The 24,480-nt window shown below is 45.6% G+C and overlaps 1 protein-coding gene across 3 annotated transcripts in view; it reads left to right on the top strand.

The window, feature by feature from the left end:
• Nucleotides 1-398: 398 nt before the first annotated feature.
• crim1 (cysteine rich transmembrane BMP regulator 1 (chordin-like)) overlaps nt 399-24,480 on the top strand; it is a 38,595-nt gene continuing 14,513 nt past the window's right edge. Inside the window, exons 1-6 of one of the 3 annotated variants that reach the window (XM_034111789.2) lie at nt 399-1,068; nt 6,869-7,030; nt 7,287-7,460; nt 18,595-18,837; nt 22,039-22,218; nt 24,190-24,393. In XM_034111789.2, coding sequence (XP_033967680.1) covers nt 771-1,068; nt 6,869-7,030; nt 7,287-7,460; nt 18,595-18,837; nt 22,039-22,218; nt 24,190-24,393 — 1,261 coding nt within the window. In that variant the 5' untranslated portion in view covers nt 399-770. The remainder of the gene's footprint in view (nt 1,069-6,868; nt 7,031-7,286; nt 7,461-18,594; nt 18,838-22,038; nt 22,219-24,189; nt 24,394-24,480) is intronic. The other 2 variants (XM_034111788.2, XM_034111790.2) reach the window with 2 other exon arrangements.

The following is a 24,480-nucleotide window of genomic DNA, read 5'->3' as shown; positions in this document are numbered from 1 at the left end:
TATTGTAGTCTAATTGTATTGCCATTGTCCTATATCATTTAAATAAGGGAAATTATAGTCTTCGCATCTTTATTGGAGTGTGTAAATAATATAGTTTTAACATAATATGATCTGAAGCAAGGACTAAAGGTTGACTTATTCATCATTGTCTTACAAGGAAACAATACTTCAAACACATTTGAATTACCCATCCGTTTAAATTGCAGCTTTTTACATGATATGACGCAGAAAAGCAACTTGCATTCAAGGCACTCAAAGTTGCATCATTGCGCAACATGGAGACGAGTCGCCTAGCGGGGATAAATCAGTTCAAATCCTCCCTCTTTTCCCTCCCTGTGACTGGTCGGTGGCTGTGTCAGTCAGGGGGAGGGGTGCACCTCTAATTTCTATATGCCTGCATGTCAATTTAAGACTCAGATTGCGTTCTCGTGCGTCGCTGTCAGCAGCAGCAGTAAAACCTCTCTGGACTTCCACAGACTCGCTCCTGGATTTCTACGTAAATCAGCTGAGACGCTCGAGACGTGCGTGTCTACCTGCTCACACTGAACCTTTGGATATTGCTGCCCCTTCTAAACGCATCCGCACACTTCAGTCTCGTGGTGTTTTTTTGCTTTTGAAGTGTGTGCTCGAGACATCACAACACTTTAAAGGAAGACTTTTTCAACTTTGGAGTTACATGTAGCAGTGTAGTGTACATCGCATGTGGTTTTATCACCAGACCAGAAGCGGACTATTTCTCTGGGAAACTTAGGCGCTCTTTTTTGGGAAACATGTTCAGCAAGTGCTCTATTGTGTTATTAAACGTCCTTTTTCTGGTGCGGGCGCTCTCGGCTCATGAGTGCACACCGTGTGAACTCCGGACATGTCCCGTCAAAGCCCCGCGCGGCTGTGACGGGGGCCGGACCTTGGCTCGGGATCCGTGCGGATGCTGTGACCGGTGTGCCCAGATGGAGTGGGAGCCCTGCGGCGGACAGGACTGGGTGCACGGCTACTGCGCCCTGGGACTGACCTGCGCCTCTTTTAACCAAACCGAAGCAGCCACTATCCCTGAAACTGGAGTATGTAAAGGTGGGTAGTGTAATTTCCTATGAAATCATACCACTTGTGGCAGTATTGGGTGAATACATGTGCGCCTTTGAGCTGCTAACACCAATAAAAGAGCTGTCGGTGTCAACTCATTCGGTAAGAAACCATCCCCTTCCTCTATGTGGCTTGAGGGCATCGCTATTCAAATGTCAGTTAAGTCCTTACTGCAGTGGCTGTGTCAGTGTTTACCTTCTCTCTGGATGCCTGGAGCAGCTCCCCAGGTCTGAGGGGCTCTTGACTGGCAGGAGAGGAGTCATGTTCAACTGCTCTTTCTTCTCCTCGATGCTTCGTTCACTCTCCGCTCAGGGGCATCACAATTGGTTTGGCAGGAGTGATTTGGCACTAGGTCACACTTCAGCTTCAGTAGGGTTATATTCCCTTTGCTTAAAAACGAAAGTGGCATTCCTAGAAAAGATAGTTATTTCAGAAAAAATAAGTCACAATTGGGGATTATTAATGACTTGGCCAAGAGTTGCTGAAAGGGATTTTATAATGATCAGCCCCTTTCTTGTATTGTTTACCACCATGAGCTTTACATGTCTGACTCAGAGTTATAATGGTTTGACAGCACGATTGCAAAAAAAGTCCCCTGCAGAATTTCATAAACAATCTTGTGAATCCACACAATCCACTGTGCTGTTCCAAGCAGTGTTGGATTGTTAGATTGTGGATGTGCTCATTTTACACACAATTTGAGCAACTTTCTGAGCATCAAATAACTGTGCATGGTGTCAGGTTCCTCACAGTGAACGAAGTAAGTAGCAATGTCCTTCCCCTGAGGAACAAATAACTGCTGGTAGCCCCCCTCAGCCCCTCCACCTGCACTGCGTCCAGCCAGTTTCGGAATGATTGAAATGGACTGACAGGACTGTAGAGAGTAAGCAGCTCTCAGTGGGTGTCTGCATCCCCTGACCCTGCCCTCCGATCATCCCTCTGTGGGGTGGTCCAAGTCAGGGCTGCAGGAAGGTTTTCCAGGGGTCTCGAGCCCCAGGCCATCCCAGGAGACGCTGCTGCTGATTGTGCCTCGTGTACAGGTTAGGCTGGCGCCTGCAGGACATCTCCTCTGCAAATTAACAGCTTTGGAGTGAGTGGGAGACCTAATGGCTCCTCTGATTGAGTTGTGCCTCTTCTGGTCCTGTGGCTCCAGGGGCCTCGGAGCACGCTGCTGACCCCTAAATCAGACACACGCAAACCCAATATCCCAAAGGGTCTAGGTGGGGGTAAATCAACACCTCCCGGTGTGTTTTCAGGGGCCACAGTAGGCAGGCTGCGGGAGGCTGATCCCAGATTTCCCTCCTAGAGTGGCAAGGGTCTTAAAGTGATTAGCCCCGCAATCAGGAGTAGGGGGTAAATGTTTCCGCTTTCTGATCCCCTGCTTTTCTGCTCACAGTTTACATTTTCTGGGTGGTCAACATATTTTAATGTGGAGACAAAACAACCTGTGGCAGGTGACATATTATATAAGTAGCATACCTCTGTGATGTGTCATCATCACCCAGTTATTGTTGATCCTATCATTGTGTTTTGGACCTGGAAATGTTATGTATGAAACTGACACCTAAAAATAATTAGAATAGTGCTGGAGATTACCTGATAAGTGAGAGGTGTATAAATCCAGCCGTTGTTTGCCTTTGAATAGTGAAAATACAAAATATAATTGAAGGGGCCACAGGAAATAGTATTAGCAATACCCGGGATAATAAAATCTGTTTTTCCCATGAATTAATTTGACACCTAAACCGTGAAAAGTGAAGCAAATGTTGCAGTTGCAGGTTGAGTCTGTCAGGCGTGTTGTGAGTACTCGAGCACCTGCTCTGTGTCACCCAGGCCTTTAAACCTTCTCATATTTGCATTTGTCAGTCAGATGAAATCATTAAGCAGCTAAATTATTTGTTGTGATGTTCTCATTGTCTCCCCTCCCCCGCAAGTCTCCCCAACCTCAAGCAGCACTTAACATACCACAACGTAACAGAAAGTCTCTCTTGCAGGGACGCTATGTCCACTGCACTCCTTCTTCGCATGCCTTCTACTTCTCCCTTCCTCTAGTATTATCTAATGTTTCAAAGACTTCCTTTTTAGCTCGCTATCAGCCAGAAGGCCTCTAGAGGTCAGCTTTCCCATCCTGGACATGGATGCCAAGACAAGCAGTCTCAGTAGCTAAGAGAGGAATCCCCCTGGGATGAAGCCATAGACCTTGGCAAGAATCATGTCAGATAGAAGATAGTGAGGCCAGACAGGACCAGGGTCAGGCTAAAGGGGGCTAGGCTGAGGAAGACCAGCTTAGCACAAACTGGGCTGACAGAGGTCAAGCGTAAAATGAGGTAACGAGACAACGTCCAGCCTTTTTATAAATGTTTTCTACAGGCCAGATTTAGCACCACACTCAGACCGGCACTACTGCCAACATCACCTTCAAATGAAAATTCCCTCCCAGGCACAGGAAAGCCTCTGGAAGGAAAAAATGTGGAGCGGAGGATCATTTTAAGGTGAAAGGAAATCGCAGGGAAAGTTTTGGTGTGGTTTACTGAAAAGGCTGCTTGTGCTTTGCCAGTCTGGCTGGCCGTCTGGGAGAGCTATTAACGGCCGGCCTCAGGTTAGAGCAGGGGTCGGCGACCCGCGGCCCATGGGCCGCATGCGGCCCTTTAAAGGTGACATGTCATGCTTTTCCGGTTATTGCCCGTCCCCTTGTGTGTTATGAAGGTTTTTATGCATGTAAACGGTCTGCAGAGTCAACACCCTGTAGGGAGTAAAACTCTAAAACAGAAAATACCTCCCCAAAACGCCTCGTTGGAGATACGTCACTGTCCATTTGATTCTTCCGGGTACATCATGATGTCATGTCGTCCCCGGAACGAAATGGACCAATCCGTGGAGCCGTTACGTTACGTCCGCGGAGCCGTTACGTTAAGCCCCCGCTGATTGGTCCAAATGGACCGATCCACGGACTTCCTCACACACTCAGTGCATGCAGCTCTGCTGATTTCTCCTCCCTGGCTGCAGGCTGATAACAGACAGTTGGGATCGTGGCGAAATTCTCTCGGCAGACCCATTCTCACAGCGTTTATCAACCTTTTTCTTACTCAATATCAAGCCACACTTATTGTTTTTACTTCGGCTGTGACTTTGTGTGTGCTCAGGGTGAGTTTGGCTGTGTATCGCTAAACAAGGAAATCACACCTCCACGGAGCTTAGCGCGATTTACAACGTCCCGACCTATCGGAGCACACTGGGCTCACAGGGAGGGGGGGGGCAAGAGCTGCAACGAGCCGTTTAGTGGAGAGAGTGAATACACATACTTTACAGAGATGCTGTATGCGAAACCAATGTGAGTTTGGAAAATTGCACAGTATAAATCTATTCTAGTAGACCTCAACAATGGAATTATGATCAGTGGAAATGGCCATGACATGTGACCTTTAAGCCCTCTGCTCTGGCTCCCTTGAGCTTAGACAAAAATAAGAAGAAAATAAAAGTATTTGTAGGACTATTTATATTTTGTTGCATGGTTGAAAATGTTTCGTATTTTGAGGTGATACTGTGACGCATAAATAAAAAACAAAATTGTTTTAATTAGGTCAACTAAAATATGCGTCACATCCTGCTACGGTCCCGCGCGAGCGCCTTTTCTTGGAGGCGAATAACCGCCGGCTCGATGAGCGAACTATGGATAAATCAAAGAAAAGTACCGGAGGAACACAGGATTTAATTCTGTGTGGACAGAGTTATCTGCTTTCACAGCAAACGATGCTGGTTTACCGGTATGTTTGATATGTAGAGAGAAGTTGTCAACGGTGGTGCAGCCTTTACGTATCGAGGAACAACAAGGGAGAGGAAGACAGCTGACGATCTTCAGTCATAATTCAATGGGGTATGTCATTTATTTCAGAGAACACTTTTTGTTATATTCCATGGAATGCTCTTAACGTCCCGATAGCAATGAATATATTAAATGCTTTGACAATAAATACATACAAAAATGTATCTCTGGAAGCCGTAGCGCTGTAAAAAGCACGACCAATCATCTGAGCCGGCCCGGCTAAAGTAACTGGATGGCCTGCCTGCCGGTCAGCTTTCCATCTGTGCACAAACTTATCTCGTGCCCTCATTGGTCATGTGCGCGTTCGTGTGTGTTGGAGGAGGGACTCTGTAAGAAAGTCTGAAGGAAGAGGCATATTTTTTCCGGTTGTGTACTTTCAAATTCTAGCGCACTCGAGCTGGTTTCTCCATTCTTACCTACCCTACCTTTAACTCTTTTTTAGGGTGCAGCTATATGTTTTATTTATTTCAAAGTGGGCCCATTTTAATAATATATTTTTTTCCTTCAAATGTGCAGAGGACTCCCCAAGTGCTGTGTTTAATTTATTTTAAAGTAGGCCTGTGTATTATTTTTAATTCTCCTTATAAGAGTTCTTTGTTTCTTATTGGAGGTTAACAGTTTTATATCATGTAATAAATAGCCTAATAAATGCAAAAAAAACCTGTAGTTTTTGTCTAATATAACAATAAAAAACTATGAAATATGTTTTGCGGCTCCAGACAAAATTTTTTTTTGGAAAAAGGAGCAAAATGGCTCTTTTGGTCAAAAAGGTTGCAGACCCCTGGGTTAGAGGTAGCAGGTATTACCTTCACCTGTTCAATTAGCAGCTGGTGTTGAGCTGGTTGCTGGTTGAGCATCGTCCACCACCCTGGACATTCCACACAACCAAATCTAAACTTCTAAGGATGTTTTTTTAATTTGCAGTTACATTGATTTACTTTCACTACAAGCTATTACAGTAAGAGACAGACTTTTTCCCATAGTAAAATATCTGTTTTAAATTAATATGGATCAACATATGTGTTTTATTAGGATTTACGTCATATGAAAGCAAAGCCATGGAACTCCCATTTCTTTCCAGTGACTTTGAGTCATCTTATTATTATTTCTGCGAACCCTTACTGAGAAAGAAAATCATTTTCGTCATAGGACACTTTATTCCAGGTAGGGCTGTTGCAGTGGTCTGGTAAATTGACTATGAAGTGTTTGTGTTTATATTAAATGGTAAACCTTCTCACCTTTCCTCTTGTGCATTGTGGTGTGTAGCTGTTTGCAGAAGAAAGCCAGAGTGTTATGATAAGCTCCAATCATGCTTCAACACTGTTGATTGAGGCCTGGGAGCAAAACGCTCGGGAAGGGTTACTCTGGGTTACAGTTTGTCTTATCCTGTTTACTCCGCTGCCACTCTTAGTGCACTTGGACAACTGTGAAGGAGGATGATTTAGGGGTATAACATGCGTTTATTCATGCATGCATGAGAAAGGAACCCTGTTGGGACGCACTACTCCCTCGTACATTCCTTCGTACGGTGAAGCTTGGTCCAAGCTGGGCAGAGCCCCAAGGTGCCATCTCAGGGGCAAAGGAACAATATGTGGGTATGGTGCGAGTGGCCTTGGCACATGAGGGGCGTCCTAGCAGCCAGCAGGAATGGAAAACCTGGGAGGGCCACATGCTGTGGAACAAAAGAAAACAAATGTGCTCAATGGCTAAAGTAGCGTGGCGCAACGAAGACTGGGAGGAGGTACGGCAGCACAGAAATACTCTAGAGACTTCAGTAGTGGTGCTGCTGGAGCAATGTGTTGCAATCGAGGCTGGCTAACCTTCCTGCACTATGAGGGGAAAACATGTTTTGACCAATTTCAGCTTGTGAATGTCTCTTTAATGTACCAAATAAAAATGGACAAACCTGTCGATGATCATTAACTGTCCTCTATCTTAATGTCCTTTCCCCCCCCCCCTTTTCAGAGCTTCCTGATCACCCAGAGGCCGGCCTGGAGGACGAGCGCTGTCCTCTGATGACGGGCTGCGACAAAGCTGGAGGTCAGTGTGTGTGTGATGCCAGACACTCCTGCTTGGGCTCGTTCACATACCCAGATCAAGAATCCTGCATGAAGGCCAGTAAGTCAGGTGAGCCCTCTCCTCCCGAGACATGATGAAACACAGATACACGCACACTCCGAATTTGAGTCAGAGGGAATAATGCTGTCCATTGAGAGGAGCTAATCCATAACAGATGTGGCTCTTAGGTGACTAATTCTACTTGCATATCATAGTGATGACACACACGCACAGGTTTTTGTGATACGGTTCCCCACTCACCCTTGAGTGGTGCCATTGTCTGTGACTCATTGATGACTGGTTTGTGTGTGTGTGTGGATTTCAGAGGGTCGAAGGCACGAGCACCGGGAAAGACACAGAGAGAAGTATGTTGGACCCTCCAACCCGGCCTGCATGTTCTCTGGGTGTAACCTGACCGCTGAGGGCTGTGTGTGCGAGTCTCAGAGCTGCCACCACCACTTTGCCTACATCAACCGCAGCCAGTGCCAGGAAGCCGCAGGTAACCTTCAAATGACCTGCAACTGAAAACTGGCAAACCACACAGCAGCAGCCGACCAGTAGCTTCACTCAGCTCACGTTATTTGGTAGATGTAACGGTTTACACCTGAGAAGAACTTATGCTAAATTCTGCTCTTTTACACTACTGAATAATAGCTTTCAGAGGTTATCCGTAGCATAAACAATGATATAAAGCATCCGCTCAAGGTATAACCGCAATTTTGTACAAATTGCCTCCGTGGAACAAAGAATTCCTTATGTCCTAGCTCATTATGTGTTAAAAGAAGCATATTGTCTCCAACCAATGAATAGCTTGTGACTCCGAATATTGTCACTTTTAATCTTAAGCAAAGATCTTTATAAATATCAAATGTTTAAAAAATCTGGTGTTATCGTGCAAATGATTCCCCCTGAATATTTGCAAGGACTCACTGGGAAAGCTCAACAGTCAGTTATTATAATGCGCTGCACTTCTCATGACAACATGGAGTGAAAAAAAGAGCAAGACAAATGTCATGCAAAGAAAACATGATGAAATGATGTCGAGAGTGAAAGAGAGAAGGTGTGAACCTGACTGACAGAGTAACAAAAACAAACACTGATGATGGAAATGGTTGGTGACCCTAAGGCACAGGATACAGTCCTTAAGGTATAAATCTATCCAGTTTAAGATGAATGCTTGAAGTAAGAAAATCCCTTGAATGATGTGGGAGAAACAAGTGTGCTATAACCGAAATTCTGAGGAGTCTCTCTGATTGACACTTCTAAGTGAAACGTTGTATTGGCAGGGAGTGTTAAGCTTCCTCATTTGGATTGTGAGGTGTTTGGAAGATAGACGGGTGCAAAGTGGCAGCTCCTGCCTCCTGACTGACGCATGCAAATAGGACCTGACTGCAGCTGATTGAACTCCACAGAAACTGCTCTCATTGCTGTCACTGAGGAACTGCACACTGCTAAAGCAGCCTCCCTCTCCTCTGTCCTCATCCTGTTGGACCTGTCTGCTGCATTCGACACGGTGAATCATCAGATCCTCCTTCGCACTCTCCATGAACTTGGAGTTTCAGGCTCTGCACTTTCCCTCCTCACCTCATACCTCAAAGACCGCACCTACAGGGTTACTTGGAGAGGGTCTGAGTCCGACCCTTGTCAATTAACTACAGGGGTCCCTCAGGGCTCTGTTCTTGGTCCTCTCCTCTTCTCCCTGTACACAAACTCGCTCGGATCTGTCATTAGCCCGCATGGTTTTTCATACCACTGCTACGCTGACGACACCCAATTAATTCTGTCCTTTCCCCGCTCAGAGACCCAGGTCGTCGCACGCATCTCTGCTTGTTTAGCTGACATCTCTCAGTGGATGTCCGCTCATCATCTCAAGCTCAACCTTGACAAAACTGAAGTGCTTTTCCTTCCGGGAAAAGATTGTCCCTCTCTTGACCTAACTATCAACATCGGCCCCTCTGTTGTTTCCCCGACTCAGACTGCAAGGAATCTGGGTGTTATCCTAGATAACAACCTGTCGTTTACTGCAAACATCGCTGCTACAACCCGCTGCTGCAGATACACGCTTTTCAACATCAGGAAGATACGCCCACAGCTGACCCAGAAATCGACGCAGGTTCTGGTCCAGGCTCTCGTCACCTCACGCCTAGACTACTGCAACTCCCTCCTGGCTGGTCTACCTGCATGTGCCATCCGACCTCTGCAGCTCATCCAGAATGCAGCGGCTCGTCTGGTCTTCAACCTTCCAAAATTGTCCCACACCACGCCGCTCCTCCGCTCCCTCCACTGGCTTCCGGTAACTGCTAGAATCCACTTCAAGACACTGGTACTTGCGTACCATGCTGCGAATGGATCTGGCCCTTCCTACATCCAGGACATGGTTAAACCGTACACCCCAGCACGTGCACTACGCTCTGCATCAACCAAACGACTCGCTGCACCCTCGCTGCGAGGGGGACCCAAGTTCCCATCAGCAAAAACACGTGGGTTTGCTATCCTGGCTCCAAAATGGTGGAATGAGCTCCCCATTGAAATCAGGACCGCAGAAAGCTTACACACCTTCCGGCGCAGACTGAAAACTCATCTCTTTCGACTCCACTTCGAGCGATAGAATGACTAACAAAGAACTGCTAACAGAGCACTTATATACTAATATAGGACTGGCTTAGCCAGTTGAGCAGCACTTGAAACGATTGGCTCTTTGAAACCTGATGTTCTTATATGATTCTGTTTTCCTCAAGGGTGTGTCTTCCTGGTCGAATGTACTTATTGTAAGTCGCTTTGGATAAAAGCGTCAGCTAAATGTAATGTAATGTAACTCAGTCAACCTCGGTGTGTGTTGGGTAAACCCCATCATGCTTAACGAGGCAGAACATAGTAAAACCTTCTGAGAAACCTTGAAACCAGAAAATACTCTGGTGTAGTGAACAGATTAAGTCGAAAGCATGTGACTAAGTGTTTTTGTATCCACGTTACTTTCTATTGCTGATATTTCAGAGAAAGAACGGCCCTTTAGTTGGGAAAAAACAGTGGCTGGCAACGTGCCACAGACACATATCTGAGATTATTTAGTCTGCAAATAACACTGTAGTTCTTCCTGAACAATTACCCTACAGCTGTGTGGATGTTAATCGGTAAATCCCACAGGAAGCGTATTCGTCAAACATCATATTGTTTAGACGTATCATCATTGAAGTCTGGTGTTACAGTGAAATATATATCTTCTGTTTTGTAACTCCCCCATCTCAAAGTCAACGGATGACAGTTTAAACTCGCACCAGCGAAAACTGTAAACACATTTTTTTTAGCAGCTTATGAGTTCTCACTGCGACGCACCCACCCCTCTGATGGCCCCTCATTAAGTAAAACAACAGGATGTGTGCGTCTGCCACTATACAAGAGGAAAGATGCATGTGTTTGTATATCATCACGTGTGTGTGAGTGTGATTAGCCTATATCTGGGAGCACTCGTGTCTGTGTGAGATAAATATCTTGTTTGTGTAGATGTTCCCGGCACAGATTTCCCCTTCGCCTGTCACCAGCCAGACCCGCCTCTGTGGCCACACCGGGACTCTGTGGTTTATTCACTCTGCCCTTCGTCCATCAACCCCTCATTGTCTTTAGACACAAACAGTCATTAAGACGTGTTAGCATGCCCTGCTGTGAGCATGTGACACTGAAGGTAAACCTTCTTCTAGTGCGTAATAGCTTGACTGATGACCAGGGGCCTCATTTATAAAGGGATATACGCTCAAAAAATGGCGTACGCCAGTTTCTACGCGATGTTTGCGATTTATAAAATACTAACTTGACGGGAAAACGTGCGGTCCTCCACGCAAACTCTAACCCATGCGTACGCACTAAGCACAAAAACGGGAGAGACGAGAAACTGCAATACCGTTGGCAGAAGGAAGAATAGAGAGAAATATGTGGGAATAATACCATAAACAAAATGTTACCTCTCATTTATCATATGAAGAATTCATTTTCAAACATTGATTAAAGCCAATCTTAAAATGATTAAACAAACGCCTGTTTGAGACTCCTCAGTCTGCACACAAAAACATAACTTGGAGAAATAAATAAATACGGATATGTTATTTAAAACCACCTCGAATATGTTGTGTTAATGTTATGAAATGTTTTCTCATAAATGATGCGGTTTTGCATTTCTATACGTTGTACGAGCACGGTTTTATATACTACCATGTTTAATCATGTTTTATGCCGTTTGCTAAGACTTGATAAGTCGCTCATAAAACACAGGAGGTATGGAAACTAAGAACACCATATGTGGTAAATTGTACAGCTAATATAACACAACACATTAGTTGTATTTCCTTTAACTGGTGGATATAGAGTTGCTGCAGTGGAGACGCTGAGCACAGCTGATCGACAGCTGGGACACAAACCACCAAATACGAAAACATAATTCAGATCTAGTCGTCATGACTCCACTCCGGAGGGATTCCCCGATCATTTCTTACAGTTTCTCATCAAGGGGGGGGGGGGTCTCCTGTCCCCGGTACAAACACACTGCCTGAGGAAGGCTATATATGTATTTTTTTTGTCATGAACCTTTTTCGGACCACTTATTTATTTATTTTGGTGACGATCCGACCTCCATGCTGCTACTCTGGTTCAAACGGCATCCACCAAACAATATGATTTATCTCGACCTCCCCAAAATAACCAAAATCTGACACGGTGTGAGATGTCTTTTTTAGCTGTTCCGTCGTCATTTCCTGTGATCTTCTTCATGCAGTCAGTCAAAATGAATGAATGAATGGGCGTTTCTTTGACTATTTATAGGCAAATATGGGCGCTACGTGACGCACGCAAAAACTGCACCGCATTCTTTCACACACACATACGGGTATTGGGCCGAGCGCGACACCGTACCTCCGGTATCCGCCGTTTTACGCGAGGTACAAGCAGCCGTACACCGTCTAGGTGTTGCTAAGCTTCCTGTACTGAATATCATAGTCTATTGCCTTAATCAATATATTAGACGTAGATGCAGCCAAAATCGACGAAGGCCACTGTCGTTTTTCCATACATCTGCAGGCAGTCTGTAAGGGCAATCCGACAACCCACACAGCTCTAGTTTACGCTGGTAACGACCTAGAGCACACCCCTCAAGTCCAGATCCGAAGACATGCAGCGATTTCTTCGGTCGTGAATTCAGAAAAAAAACCTAGTGCGCTCTGCCTGGCTACGTTAGCTAGCTGTTTATATTAGCACTTCCAGGATATTAGCACCTCCAGGAAAATGGCATATTTATATATATATATGGCGCGTGTTGCATTGTGGGTAGCTCTTGACGTCAGTGTGTGAAAGAATTTCGAGTCGATTGTGATTTATAAAGGGAAACCAGCGTAGGAAGTGCTGTACGCACTTTCCTCGCCGGTACGCAATGTTTGGTGAATCGGAAAATGTCGGAACATTTCTGTACCTATTTTTTGGATTTCTACTACGTAAGCAACCTTCCCACGTGAATCCTACGCACGGCGTTATAAATTAGGCCCCAGGTGAGGTAAAGGACTCTGAGTGTTACTTTAGATAGTTAACTTAGTCTAAGTTATCTCAGTGGGTCTCAAACGGTTTGGTCACCATTTATGTAAACACATTATTTCCATTTGAGGGGCGAGTGATTAGTAAAATATGCATGAATAATAATAATTTTTAAAAAACGATAACTAGGTGAAAAAAGGTAAGATAAACTTTTAAAACTTGTTGAGAGCTAAAACTAGTCTTTGCTTCTGCCTCAAAGAGGAGCAGGGGGAGAGGGGGGAGACAGGTGAGGCTGGTTCAGGAGCACACACACACACTCACAACTATACATTTATTTATTTATTTTATTTATCCTTTATTTATCCAGGAATGTCCCATTGAGATACAAGATCTCTTCTTCCAGGGAGTCCTGACCAAAATGAACCAAAAACAAATAAATAAACAACTTTCAATGTTTTTTCATATTGGATATGGTATGTTATTGGTTATGGCCATGTTTTTATGATTATTTAAATGTATACAGTTATGTTTCATATGGGTGTCTCTTTATTTCCCCCTCAAAATGCACCAGATTGATGCATGTAAGTCCAACATTAAAAAAAAAAAATCCTACCTGCCCCCGGACCCCCCTATAGGATTTGAGGTCCACCCCCACTTAAAATATGTTCACATAGGTTCCTAAATAGATTTGCACATTTTGTTTAAATAGTAACCCATGTCCATATGTTTATTTTTGGGTAGTAGATTTAGAGGGCTATCACTATGGGCAGCAACGCTGTAAAAGTTGACAAATAAATCCAGCAAAATGGCACAAAAAACTAGTAGTGGCCTGGCTGGGTGTATAATTCCCAGCCTGACTTATTGTCCCAGCCCGGCCCTGCTGATGACACAGCTAGAAATCGTGTTCCAACATCAGTCGGACAATCTTGCTTAAGCTCACACATGGTATTGGTTTGGCCTCCCACTTTCTCTCTGACTCACTCAGTGGTCTTATTGGTTCATCCCTCCCCTGTGACACACACTGATCTGTTAAAACGCAACATCATCTCCACTTTACCACTGTAGCGTTCAATCGCCTAATGTTGCCTCGTGTAGGTCCAGTTGGATTGTGTCCTTCAAGACGCTGATGTAATTTGCCTAGAAAAGTTCAAAAAGAAGCCACTGATTATTAGCCGCTTGTCAGGGGAAAAGGATGTGATAAGTTAAGGAGAGGGAGGGGGGGGACGCAGGAAGATAGGAAATCACAACTGAGCCCAACCATTTAGTCGGGGTATTATAAGTACAGGCCCCAGGGTCTTGGTAGGGTGGTGTTTGGTTATTTTACACTCTGGGACAGTTTACATATTTCATTCATGATAAGGCCCCTCACTGTTATGTTAGAGGAATTCCCCTGCTGTTGCTCACTGACAGAAAACAAGCAACAGCAGTTGCATTTTGGAAGTGTTTAGGTGATTCATGCGATTGGCATCACTATAAGGAATACTTCATCCACAAAATGACCATTTGTATATCAATTACTCAGCCTGTATAACTTGAATACGTATAGAAAACATTGGTTTCCTCGCATGCCACAATGGTGAATGAACATTTAAAAATATATAAAATTAGATGAGGTTGAAGTATACGGTGCTTACAAAACTATATTGAAACTCTTAAGGATAAACAAGCTCAATACTTTCTGCAAATTAGTGAGATATAGATTTATATAGTTTTGGTGTTGTAAAATGCGGCCCCCATTTATTTAAATTCATCAAGAATCTTCTCCAGATTTGTTTCTGTGTCCACCGTGGAGGCATCAAGAAAAAAATGTGTATTCATGGTAACATAGGGGGAGTAGTTGATACACAAATGGTGATTTTGTGGGTGAAGTATCCTTTATTTCTAATATTTGCTAATAGAATAATGAATGATGTCAGTTGAAAACTCAAGCCATGCTACAGCAGTTGGGTTGTCTACTTACTTGCTGTTGCGGAAGTTCACAGGCGGTTCACCAGACGGGGAAATGGTGCCCATTATGATGCCATGGCACAAACTGACCTTATGCCCACAAATCTACATTTCCTTTGCCACCTCTGTCCTGCCCCTCTCTGCCCGTTAGTTCTGCTTGGCTGCAGCCTCTTTGTGGCAGCGCTATTACTGGCTGAGCCAGACCGCTGCCGGCTGGCAGGGGCGCGAGACGTCTCAGCGGAGTGTGTTTGTGTGAGCCGTCTGCGAAAGCTATGGCTCCCGCTCTACGCCGCTCGTTTCCCAGTGTGTGCGAGGAAACATTACTCATGTGTGGGGATTGAGACAAAGAACTTCCATTTAAGGCATGATGGAATAGTCGTCAACCCACTGACTACTCATGGTTGGCCTCTAAACCAAACCATCCAGCATTAAGTCAGCGGGAGAAGCCAAGACACACACACGTGAAGCCTGAATGTCTCGCTCAAACCCTCACTTCATTCACAAAATCTAGACCTAAAACCCCAGATCCCACCATGACCATCAACAAATCAAAGACAGCCCAACTGCAGCGGAAGCCAACTCCTTTAGTTCCCAAGCACATTTCATCCATTATCAGCCATTCCTTTGCCTGAAAGGCTTAACATCCATATGGTCCAACTCGTCTCAGGTCTCCTATACAGTCATTTCATCTTGAGGTATAGTGTCCTCTAAGTGACGGTACATGTGACTGTTCACTTGTGTTTAGCAGTGCATTATGTCGAGTACCCTGGAGCAGAGTGTACTCAGCCTTTTCAGATGCATTTTGTGCCTGATATAACGATTGACCATGCGTGGTGTTGATCTCTAAAGGACAGGCCCGTTAGATAGAAGTCCCTAGCGCTCTCTGTCAGTGGCCTAATCTTATTGGCCATCTGACGGCAAAGGAAGGGTGTGTTTCAATGGAATGTGCACTTGCTGTGCTAACACACAAACACTTGAAAAATCTATGTGCAAATGTGCACCTACGTGTGGACATACTCATTACATCACCCAAACACGCTCATTCACAGCTGTGAGCGGCGTTACCCGGGACACTGAGATCACGTTTTTCATCTGCAAATATTTAGCCAAAGAGTGAGAGAGTGAGGCATGCAGGGCTGCCGGCTGCTGCGTGCCTACGCCCGTCTACCTCAAGCTTCTGACCATGGTGTGAAGTTCCCACCAAGTGACCCAGACCCCCTCCCAGACCTGCTCCGCGTCCTCACACATTGACTCACACCCTCTGATACAAACAGTGCACAATGCGGACTTTCTCAGTTACACTGCTGGTGGGCAGCGGGCCAGGCTCCCGCAGCTTCAAGTGAGAGACGGCCCTGATGTGTCCTTTTTTGCGGAGCAACTTTATAAAACCTGAGGACAGACCAAAAAACCCACGGAGGGCGGCTGGACTGAGACAGCTTTGTTCTCCACTGACTTGCTTCCAAAGTCAGCCGGTGAACAGAACTCACATTGTGAGCTTTTTCCATGAGTAAACTCAGGCTGTCAACACAGCCTCCTCTGCCTAACCCAGCCGCACTGGTTTGGGGAAAGACTGTGCTCCTTGTACCAGGGCATGAGAAGAAGAAGAAAAACCCATTTAGATATGAGGTGTTTTTCTTTCTTCAATGAACTGCTGAGATGCCAAAAATATGCATTGTTAACAAAAGAGACCATTATGTGGTAATGAAGCAATTTCCGTATCCCACCTCCTCCAGACCCGTGCCAGGTGTGTGTGTGTGTGTGTGTGTGTGTGTGTGTGTCTGTATGTGTGTGCAAGTTGTAGTAGGTTGTGAATTGAGGTCAAAGGTTTTCTATTCTTTGTTATCTTACAGTTTTATATGAGCATATGTTGCCTCATCGACAGTGAATGTATCGAGCATAGTAAATCAGGCCGTTTGTGCGGGCTGGAGTATGGCCACCATTGTGATGCGAAGATTGCTCCTTTGGTCGCTGACTCTCTAATTAAAGCCATTTATGCAGCGAGATAGAACAAAAACAGCACAGGATGAAATCCTTTCGCTGCTGACTTTTTCTCTCCTCTTTGTCTGCCTGTTGTGCTCATGAACGGGCCAGCTAGAAAATTATATTAATTGGACCTGCATGGGCTGGACCATTTCCATGGATGGATACAATTCTATTCATTTGAATAACAATGGTGTGTCTGCCAGCTGCTTTTCCCAGCGCACTCTCACCCCAGTCATTATCACCACTGAAGGAGTAATCAGCCTTCTCTGGTACACATACAATGCCCAAAAGTGTTTTGGTTTTTTTCATCGCAGAACTCCGTGGAAGATCCTTTCAATGGCTTAAAACAGTGTGAGGTTTTCATATGCAAAACCAGTCTTCAACTGAGCAGCGGCAGACATAGTTAGACGTTATTGGAAGTAAAACATTCACCAATCGGCACTTCCAACTGAAGTTTATTTAACTCAAGCTTAGGAATGAGGCCAAAAACCGTTAAAAGGGTTGTAGCCTCCCTTAATTTGGGGGTTTTCCCTCATTTTCTATGACACTATTCAGCTACAAAGTTTATCAATGAGAGCTTTGTGGCAGTCCTCACTGTTCCCAGGTTGCTTGGGTAAACAGTACAGTACAGATACCTCACACTCCGGCTCTATTTATCTGGAGCCAGAAAAATTCAAAGTTTCCCTTATCCTCAATTTCATCCGTCAGAAATGTTGCCCACACTCAGCATAATACAGCAGTCACAGTCATACAGCCCCTTTCCTCCTTGTTTATTCTACGTCAGGCAGACATCAAAAACGTCTTAGTTGCACTGTCGGCAGAGTATTGGGAACGGTTGAGAGTAGACAGTATGATTCAGAGGTCCGACTCTGGGGTTGAGGACTGAGCAGAATCATTATCAGAGGATCATCAGTCTGCCCCATCTTGTGGGAAAACCTAGAGGGATCAATTTACAGGTCTTCAAATGTCAGAGATGAGGCACATCCTCTGAGAGACTCTTGTTGTGCCGGGAGCCAGCGCCAGTCTGGGAAGCCCATCAATAAAATCAGCTTCTGGACATCATGTCATGTAACCTCAGCCTATATATCAATCCCTCTCCTCAAAAACCATATGCATGCAATGATTAAGGATTACTCATAACTAAATCATGAATTTTCTCTTAAGGCAGTCATTTGTTGACATATTTTCTCCTTTAAAAGTCAGCGATGATTAAACTAGATTGCTGGATTTTCCTCTTTCTTATCCATACTTTTTGCACTGGTTAGTGCTGCCTTCACACTCTCACTCTCAGCTGTCAAAGTGTGCATGTACTGTGCTTTCAGCAGGGGAACTTGGAAATTACTCAATAATTGACAATTGTAAGACAGGACGTGATTCTGCTTTGTCCAATCCTTGTCTTCTGCTTGCTGCACTGTATACATTACAGTGACACTGAGAACCAAAATAAACACGTCCCTTTGGTTTGGGTAATCCAATCTTTCTAAGGTAGCTACTGTTCTCATACAATGGTACAGAGGGGCGCTCCACTTTTCTTTTCCTGAACTCGCTCCAAAATACACCCCTGAGCCCCTTGCCCAGATTTCCAGTACCCCCGCACCTCTTTCCCCTTTAACAAGGGGTATCAGAGCAATTATGTTGGCTCTGGCAAACGAAAAGACAAACACATCCTGGTATGCTAAGCGAGGGGAGATTCTAAACTGGCAAGAGGAAAAGCTCTGTTGAAGGTTGGCTGGTATTAATGGCTGGTTTTAGTGAGTGAGGGGCTGTTTGGATTGCAACTGGCTGGGTGGGATCAGAGGCCCGCAGACAGGATACGCAGAGAGAGCCTTGTCGTGTCTAGAGCGCCGCTCTCCCTTCTCTGTCACGGACTGAAGTGGGGATCTGATCTGTGCACAGAGTTTGTGTTGGGTGGCTGTGTGAACTCAGCCTTTACACCGTAGCACGGTGCTTAGGTGGCTCGACTGACACGACCAGGATCGTGCACACACATGTGCACACACGTGTAAGAACAGAAAAAACCTCCTTTCCTCTAGGCGAACAGAGTGGGCACTGTCAGAGTCTGGCACAGTTAAAGGTGGTGTTACACATTGTCTTCATATAGGAAAAAAACAGCTGCAATAGCTCCGTCTGTCTCTTTTTAGCTTTACTTTATGTATCTAAACATGAACGTGCACAATCTCTGTGTGTTTCAGAGGAGCTGAGGTGTGCTGGGGTGACGTGTCCTGATCTGCAGGTGCCCTCCTGCCCTAAGGGTTCAGTTCTGACCAAGAGTTACACGCCCCCTTCTGGTTGCTGCCCCTCCATACCGCCCACGTGCACCTGTGATCTCCACGCCTGCCCCAAGCCCCAGTGCCCGAGCGGACAGCGCGCCGTGCCGCTCAGCGAGGCCAGCGGCCGGCCGGGAGACTGCTGTGATGTCTTCGAGTGCCAGAAAGGTGATTTGCTCAGAACTGCACGCTGTACACTCCGCTTCGATTGGCCTCCAACTGGGGGTAGCGGTGGCACAGTCGGTGTGAGATGCATCGCCTTTGAGGAAGCAATTATTTTCCTCAGAGTAAGGCTTTCCTCCCTGCTGACCAAAGGTCCACAGATGAAAAGGAAAGCTGCTGATTGGATAATTACTGTTGGGCTGTTTATCAGGCTCGGCCGATGCCTCCCAGGGTTGAGACTATGGTTCAAAGACATATTTGCAGGGGGTGTATCTATCCACCAGTATTTCTATTGCCTGTAGAGATATGAAAAATAATGGGTCTTTTAAAGCAGATGGCTAATCGGAAATATACTCTTTTAGCCTTACCTAGAGGGAAACATAGGCCTACAGACAATTCAATTCAGATGGTCATCCCATATCAATATCTTACTATGCTTACTGTATGTTCGAAACCCCCAAGATAATTCCTTGCATATAAAAAGATACTTGGTAATAAACCAGATTCTGATTCGGAGAAACCTCAGCTCTCTGACCCAGAGCCAGAGGCAGCCAGGAAGGCTGTGGCATTGGTCTGTTTACTCTATAATATTCGCTGTTTTACCAACAGAACAAATTCCCATTCTGGCCCCTCCACATGCATAAATGAGTGCTGTGTCCCGGAATTAATGGACTTAACGAGCTCAGTGACCAGAAAAGTGCTTAGGCTACGAATTTTCTCAACAGAAGTGCAGTGTCAAAGGGTTCCTGTCTGGTCACACGTCCAAAGGGAAAAGGTTCAACAGTTCATTGATGGGAATGCTTTTTATGTGCTCCAGTCTGCCAGTAGGGAGGGTAATCAAGTCCGGCAGGCCGGCGGGGGCTGAATGGCAGCCGTGGGGGCCATGGGATCAGTGTTTTGATAACAAGTGTCTGCTGCTCTTTGGGCCTGGGGCTTGATGCCTTTTGTGCTGCCCATACCATCCATTAGGCCTGCATGACTGCGTGCCGTTCCAGAAAGATCCACCGACAGAGACGGGGAAATGGACAAGGACAAGGACACACACTGGGCCCCCCTAGACACCGTCCAGGTCCTTCATTTGCCCCCCAAAGCACTGGCTGCAAATACTGTGTCTTATACATTATAAAGGCTACTGTAATTTGCTTTGAAATACCATACTTACCCTCTAATGTAACGGACTATAACCCGGCCCCCCATTGTCTCTGCGTGTCAGGCTTCGACTGATTAACTTGTTTCCATTGCCCTCTTGGCTGAGGGGCTCATATTTAGTCAGGGTCAGTATGTGCTGTGACAATAAAGCCCACCTGTGTGTTTTGGCCTCTGTTGGTGATAGACTCTTTCCACTGGTGGCTGGGCAGTGGCTGTATCTGGGTGGAAGAGCAGACCTGGCAGCGCAGTGCTGACCTGATGTCATCTGATGTTACAGAGGGTCCGGTTTGGTCCGGTTTAGCTGTGGTCTAACATTAATCAACACTATCTGAAAAATAAAGGCACCACACTCAGTGCTCACTACTCAGCTTGTGTTTGTGTTCAATGCAACTAGAGAGACGGTGAAGAATCATTGTTTCGGTCTCACAATCTAACTCGTATTTTTCTAATTCGATTTTATTTTATTACCCGATCAAAACTGCAAAGTTATTTGTAATAAAGCACATTAGTATTCATCTCTGGGAATATCGTTTTTCCCACAGTGGTTTTGCTTCAGTCGCCTCTGAACCACAAGAAGCCCCAGTGTGACGGTTGTAAATTATTTAGACTTGCTAAGGGTCATTGTTTTATGACCATCCATCTCCACATCCAATCCTCACCTCAATTTAGAGAAGACTAAACATCACACAGCATGACTGGAATTTAGACTCTGTGCCGCAAGTTGTTTTAGGGATTACCATTAACAAACACTGCGGAAATCACATGTGAGCGTCCCCTCATGTGACTTCCTATTGCTTCTGTGAGCGTTCAAAAACGGTGCCGTGCCTTTTGATTTCGGCCAGCCAAAGTGCTTATTGTATTTTCTATGCTTGGTTTTGCTGCACGCAACGCAGAGAGAGAAGGAGAGGGGGGAAAGAGGAACAGAGTGGAGGAGAATGGAAATTAAAGATGAACAAATCTCTGCTCTACTTTCAGCCCACCTGCTTTGTATTAGGGTGCTGCTTGTCTGGAGGCATGGGGTCATCGGTGCAGACGCTTTAAGTCTGCACTCATAGGTCTGGCGTACAGATGCCGCTGTAACCTCCGCCTCCCATTTAGAGAAACCGCTGGCCCCACATCTGCTTGCATCTGTGCAAAGCATTTACTCGCCTAACTAGCGTAGCTACTCCTCAGTGAGTCTGGAGTCTTACATAACCATATTGCCTCACTCCCCTAATGTTGGACTGGGTTTGATGAAAGGCTGCTGTGTGGTTTGTTCAGACCTAAGAACTTGGAGCCACCCAAACCACTGTGGTGCATTTGAATGTGTAATCTGGTTTTACCATTGAGATGTCATGCTGCTCCCTTTGGCGACTAAACAACCACCATTTGTTTTGAATGAATGATCGTATTAGTTTCAATTTGTGGAAAATGATGACTCGAGATTTATTCAGAGTAATAATGCAAGCACATTTACTGTGAACGTATTCTGGTCTTTACTAGGCCGGACATTAGCTAAGCTCATAGTAAAGGGAACACAGCCAAGAGCTTAGATGCTTTGGGGGAATGCAGGCCAGAGCATTGGTTGACTCCACCTGCCACCGGTACCCTGAGCCCAGATTCTGCCAGAGTCTCAGACCCACTGCCGTTTTCTTTTACTCTCCTCTGCAAGCGTTTGACGCCTTTTCAGGACTTCGTAGGTCCTTGTGAAATTCCTACTCATGGACTTGGCTCCATTGTCTGATGAATGCCATTCCACCCCACAGGCTCACCCTCAGTGTCTGCCTCGGCGCCATTTGGTTCAGATAAACATTTCCGTCAATAGCAGAACATGAATGAATGTGTTTATGGAGCTGGAATTGATTGTATACAGTTGGGCCAGTGTCTCATAGATCCATTTTGACATTTTGTATGTGAAAACGGAATTATTTTCTCATAAAGTCACGAGAAGAAAGTCCTTGTCTTAATCTCCACCAAATGTGATGGACACCTGACGAAGTGTGTTTAGCGTTATCCTCCCCACACGGTGTTCAGTCTAAGCAGCTGTCTGATGCCTCTTGTCCCTGTTCTTCTCCTCAGTCTCCCCGAAGTGTGTCCACAACGGGAAGGATTTCTCCGAGGGAGAGGTGTACCGCATGGACCCCTGCTGGCTGTGTCAGTGCCGGGGAGGAATCTCCTTCTGCTCCAAGGCAGAGTGTGCCGAGCTGGACTGTGAACACTTCTACATTCCTGAGGGCGAGTGTTGCCCTGTCTGCATAGGTACATGCGTTTACCTTGGTATTTTGTTAAGTAACATCAATTCATTGTTAGATTTGCCAAAGGTTTCACTAAGTTTCTGTCTTTTAAATGCGTTAGAGGTGATGTGGCATTGATGAGAAGGCCTCTGGCTGACGGGAAAGTAGATGCAGGAGAGGAAGAGGTGATATCAAAGTCCAACATGCCCGACACTAACCTCTAGTGACCCATAACTTAGCGGCTTCCTCAAATAACCAGTTTCCACAGTTGTTAACATACCTGGCAAACAAGACGCTCACTAGAAACCCAGCCAGGGGTTCATTTCTACCTGGGAGACATAACATAAAACATAGAGCATAAAAACCTTCTTTTAGAGTGTACCGCTCGGCTTTGTAATATCTGGATCAGGCTTAATGGGGGGGACCCGATTGCAAAACACATGTGTTCAAAGCCAGGTAAAGTGCTCTGATATGTGCACGGTTGCAGCGCATATGGCAACCACATTACAGTCTGCTCGGAGCCAACGGATAGAGATAGTAGCCAGTGTTAGCTTCTTCCCGCTTGGCTGCAGTTGATCGGGCGCATGAGAGCGATGGACAAAGATCAAGACCACGGTGGAGATCATGTTAGGTCAGTGTTGGAGCTCCACCTGGAATATGTAGGCCTTTAGATGGTATGGAATGCTTTCATCTTTTACTTATGGAAAGCTGCTCTTACTTACTGCATGGCTCACTGCGAGAAGTTGCCTGTAATGCTGTTAATCTGGATTAGGTTGTGTTTACCTTGTGGGATTGTATTTAATATATACTAATCAATGTTTCCTACGGTAGGTCAGATCAGTATTTGTAAAGTTTTTTGTATTTGTTGTAATGATAAACCTAGAGAGTTATCACAGGACGCTTTGGTGTCTTTCTGTTTAGTGTTCTGGTTATGGATCATTCGTACCACTCTTGTCAGTACCAGCAGGTAACTGTTTCCAGCATTTAAGATAACAGACATCGGACAGTGTGTTCCTAGCTGGTAAACATAGTGCCGTTTTAAGAGATTGTTGGTGCAGACCCCAAAACAAGCTAAAAGATAAGTGAATATTGCGTTCTAATATTCGGTCGTGGGGCAAATAATCAATGAATTGAGGGCAAACGAGATCCTACGCAGGTTAATCACAGCCACATGGACAGAACCTCAGCAGCAACATCTCAACTGGGATCTGGTTGGGTATAATTAGCAGCCCCCTCTGAAACTAACTCAGTAAGGCACCATAAAAATATCACCACACTTTTGTTTAACACAGAGAAAATGCTGAGACCGGGCTCCGGCATCACGCATCACCCGAAGCTGTGCACAATAGCTTCACAAATTGCCTTTTAAACTGCCCACAACGATATGGTTCCCCCTTAGGACTAATGGCTACAGATTGGAAAATGTGGCTTTCAACACAAAGTGCTCTCTTCGCTTCAGACTGAAATGTATCACACGCTGACCTTTGACCTGAGGGGTCACGGCTTGAAACGTGGATGAGTTCAAGCTCTTAGCCAAGAGGTGAGTGGACACTGTGGGGACTAGCAGCTACGGACGTCATCACCCTTGCTGTGTGTCCAATGATCACATCTCTCCCAGGACGACACGGCGATACCCTATAACTTGTGTGTCTCATTTGAACTTAAATCCATATGTATGTTGTCGCAGAGCCAGGGGCCTCTCCCCACTTATAAATATAGATATGTCATCTAAATCCAACGCTCTGGGTAACAAGCCAGTTTCCATATCTTGTTAGGTCCCTCGTGGAGTCTCCTGTTTCCTTCAGCTCTGCTCTCACTCTGCTAATTCAATTACAGTAGAGGATGTAAGTTATATTGGACTGTAGTTTAGGGTTTAAATTAAATTCGTGGTAGCCAAACCAAACTATACACGTGACTCTGTGGAGAATCGCATCAAAGATTCTCCACTTCTCTCACTCTGTTTTACAACCCGCAATGTGTCCGTGTCTCCTCTCAGATGTGGAATTGTTCCCGATGGACAGCACTAAGGCCAGTTGCTGGGTGAATAACAAGCTGCGGGCCCACGAGGAGCAGTGGAAGGAGGACGACTGCACCTTCTGCCAGTGTGTGGACGGAGAGCCGCACTGCACCGCCATGGCCTGCAAGCAGAGCTGCCAGTATCCGGTCAAGATCCCTGGAGAGTGCTGTCCCTTCTGTGAAGGTATACATCAGTGCTGCTCCACACATTACTCATATCTGTGTGAGGTAAGCTTGAGCCCCCGTACTGCATGTCGGGGGCTCCTGTGGC

The sequence above is a fragment of the Pseudochaenichthys georgianus genome, chromosome 22 (assembly GCF_902827115.2).
Source record: "Pseudochaenichthys georgianus chromosome 22, fPseGeo1.2, whole genome shotgun sequence".
In the NCBI taxonomy this organism is placed as follows: Eukaryota; Metazoa; Chordata; class Actinopteri; order Perciformes; family Channichthyidae; genus Pseudochaenichthys; species Pseudochaenichthys georgianus.
The sequence above is the reverse complement of the archived record's forward strand: the minus strand, read 5'-3'. Positions and strand labels throughout refer to the sequence as shown.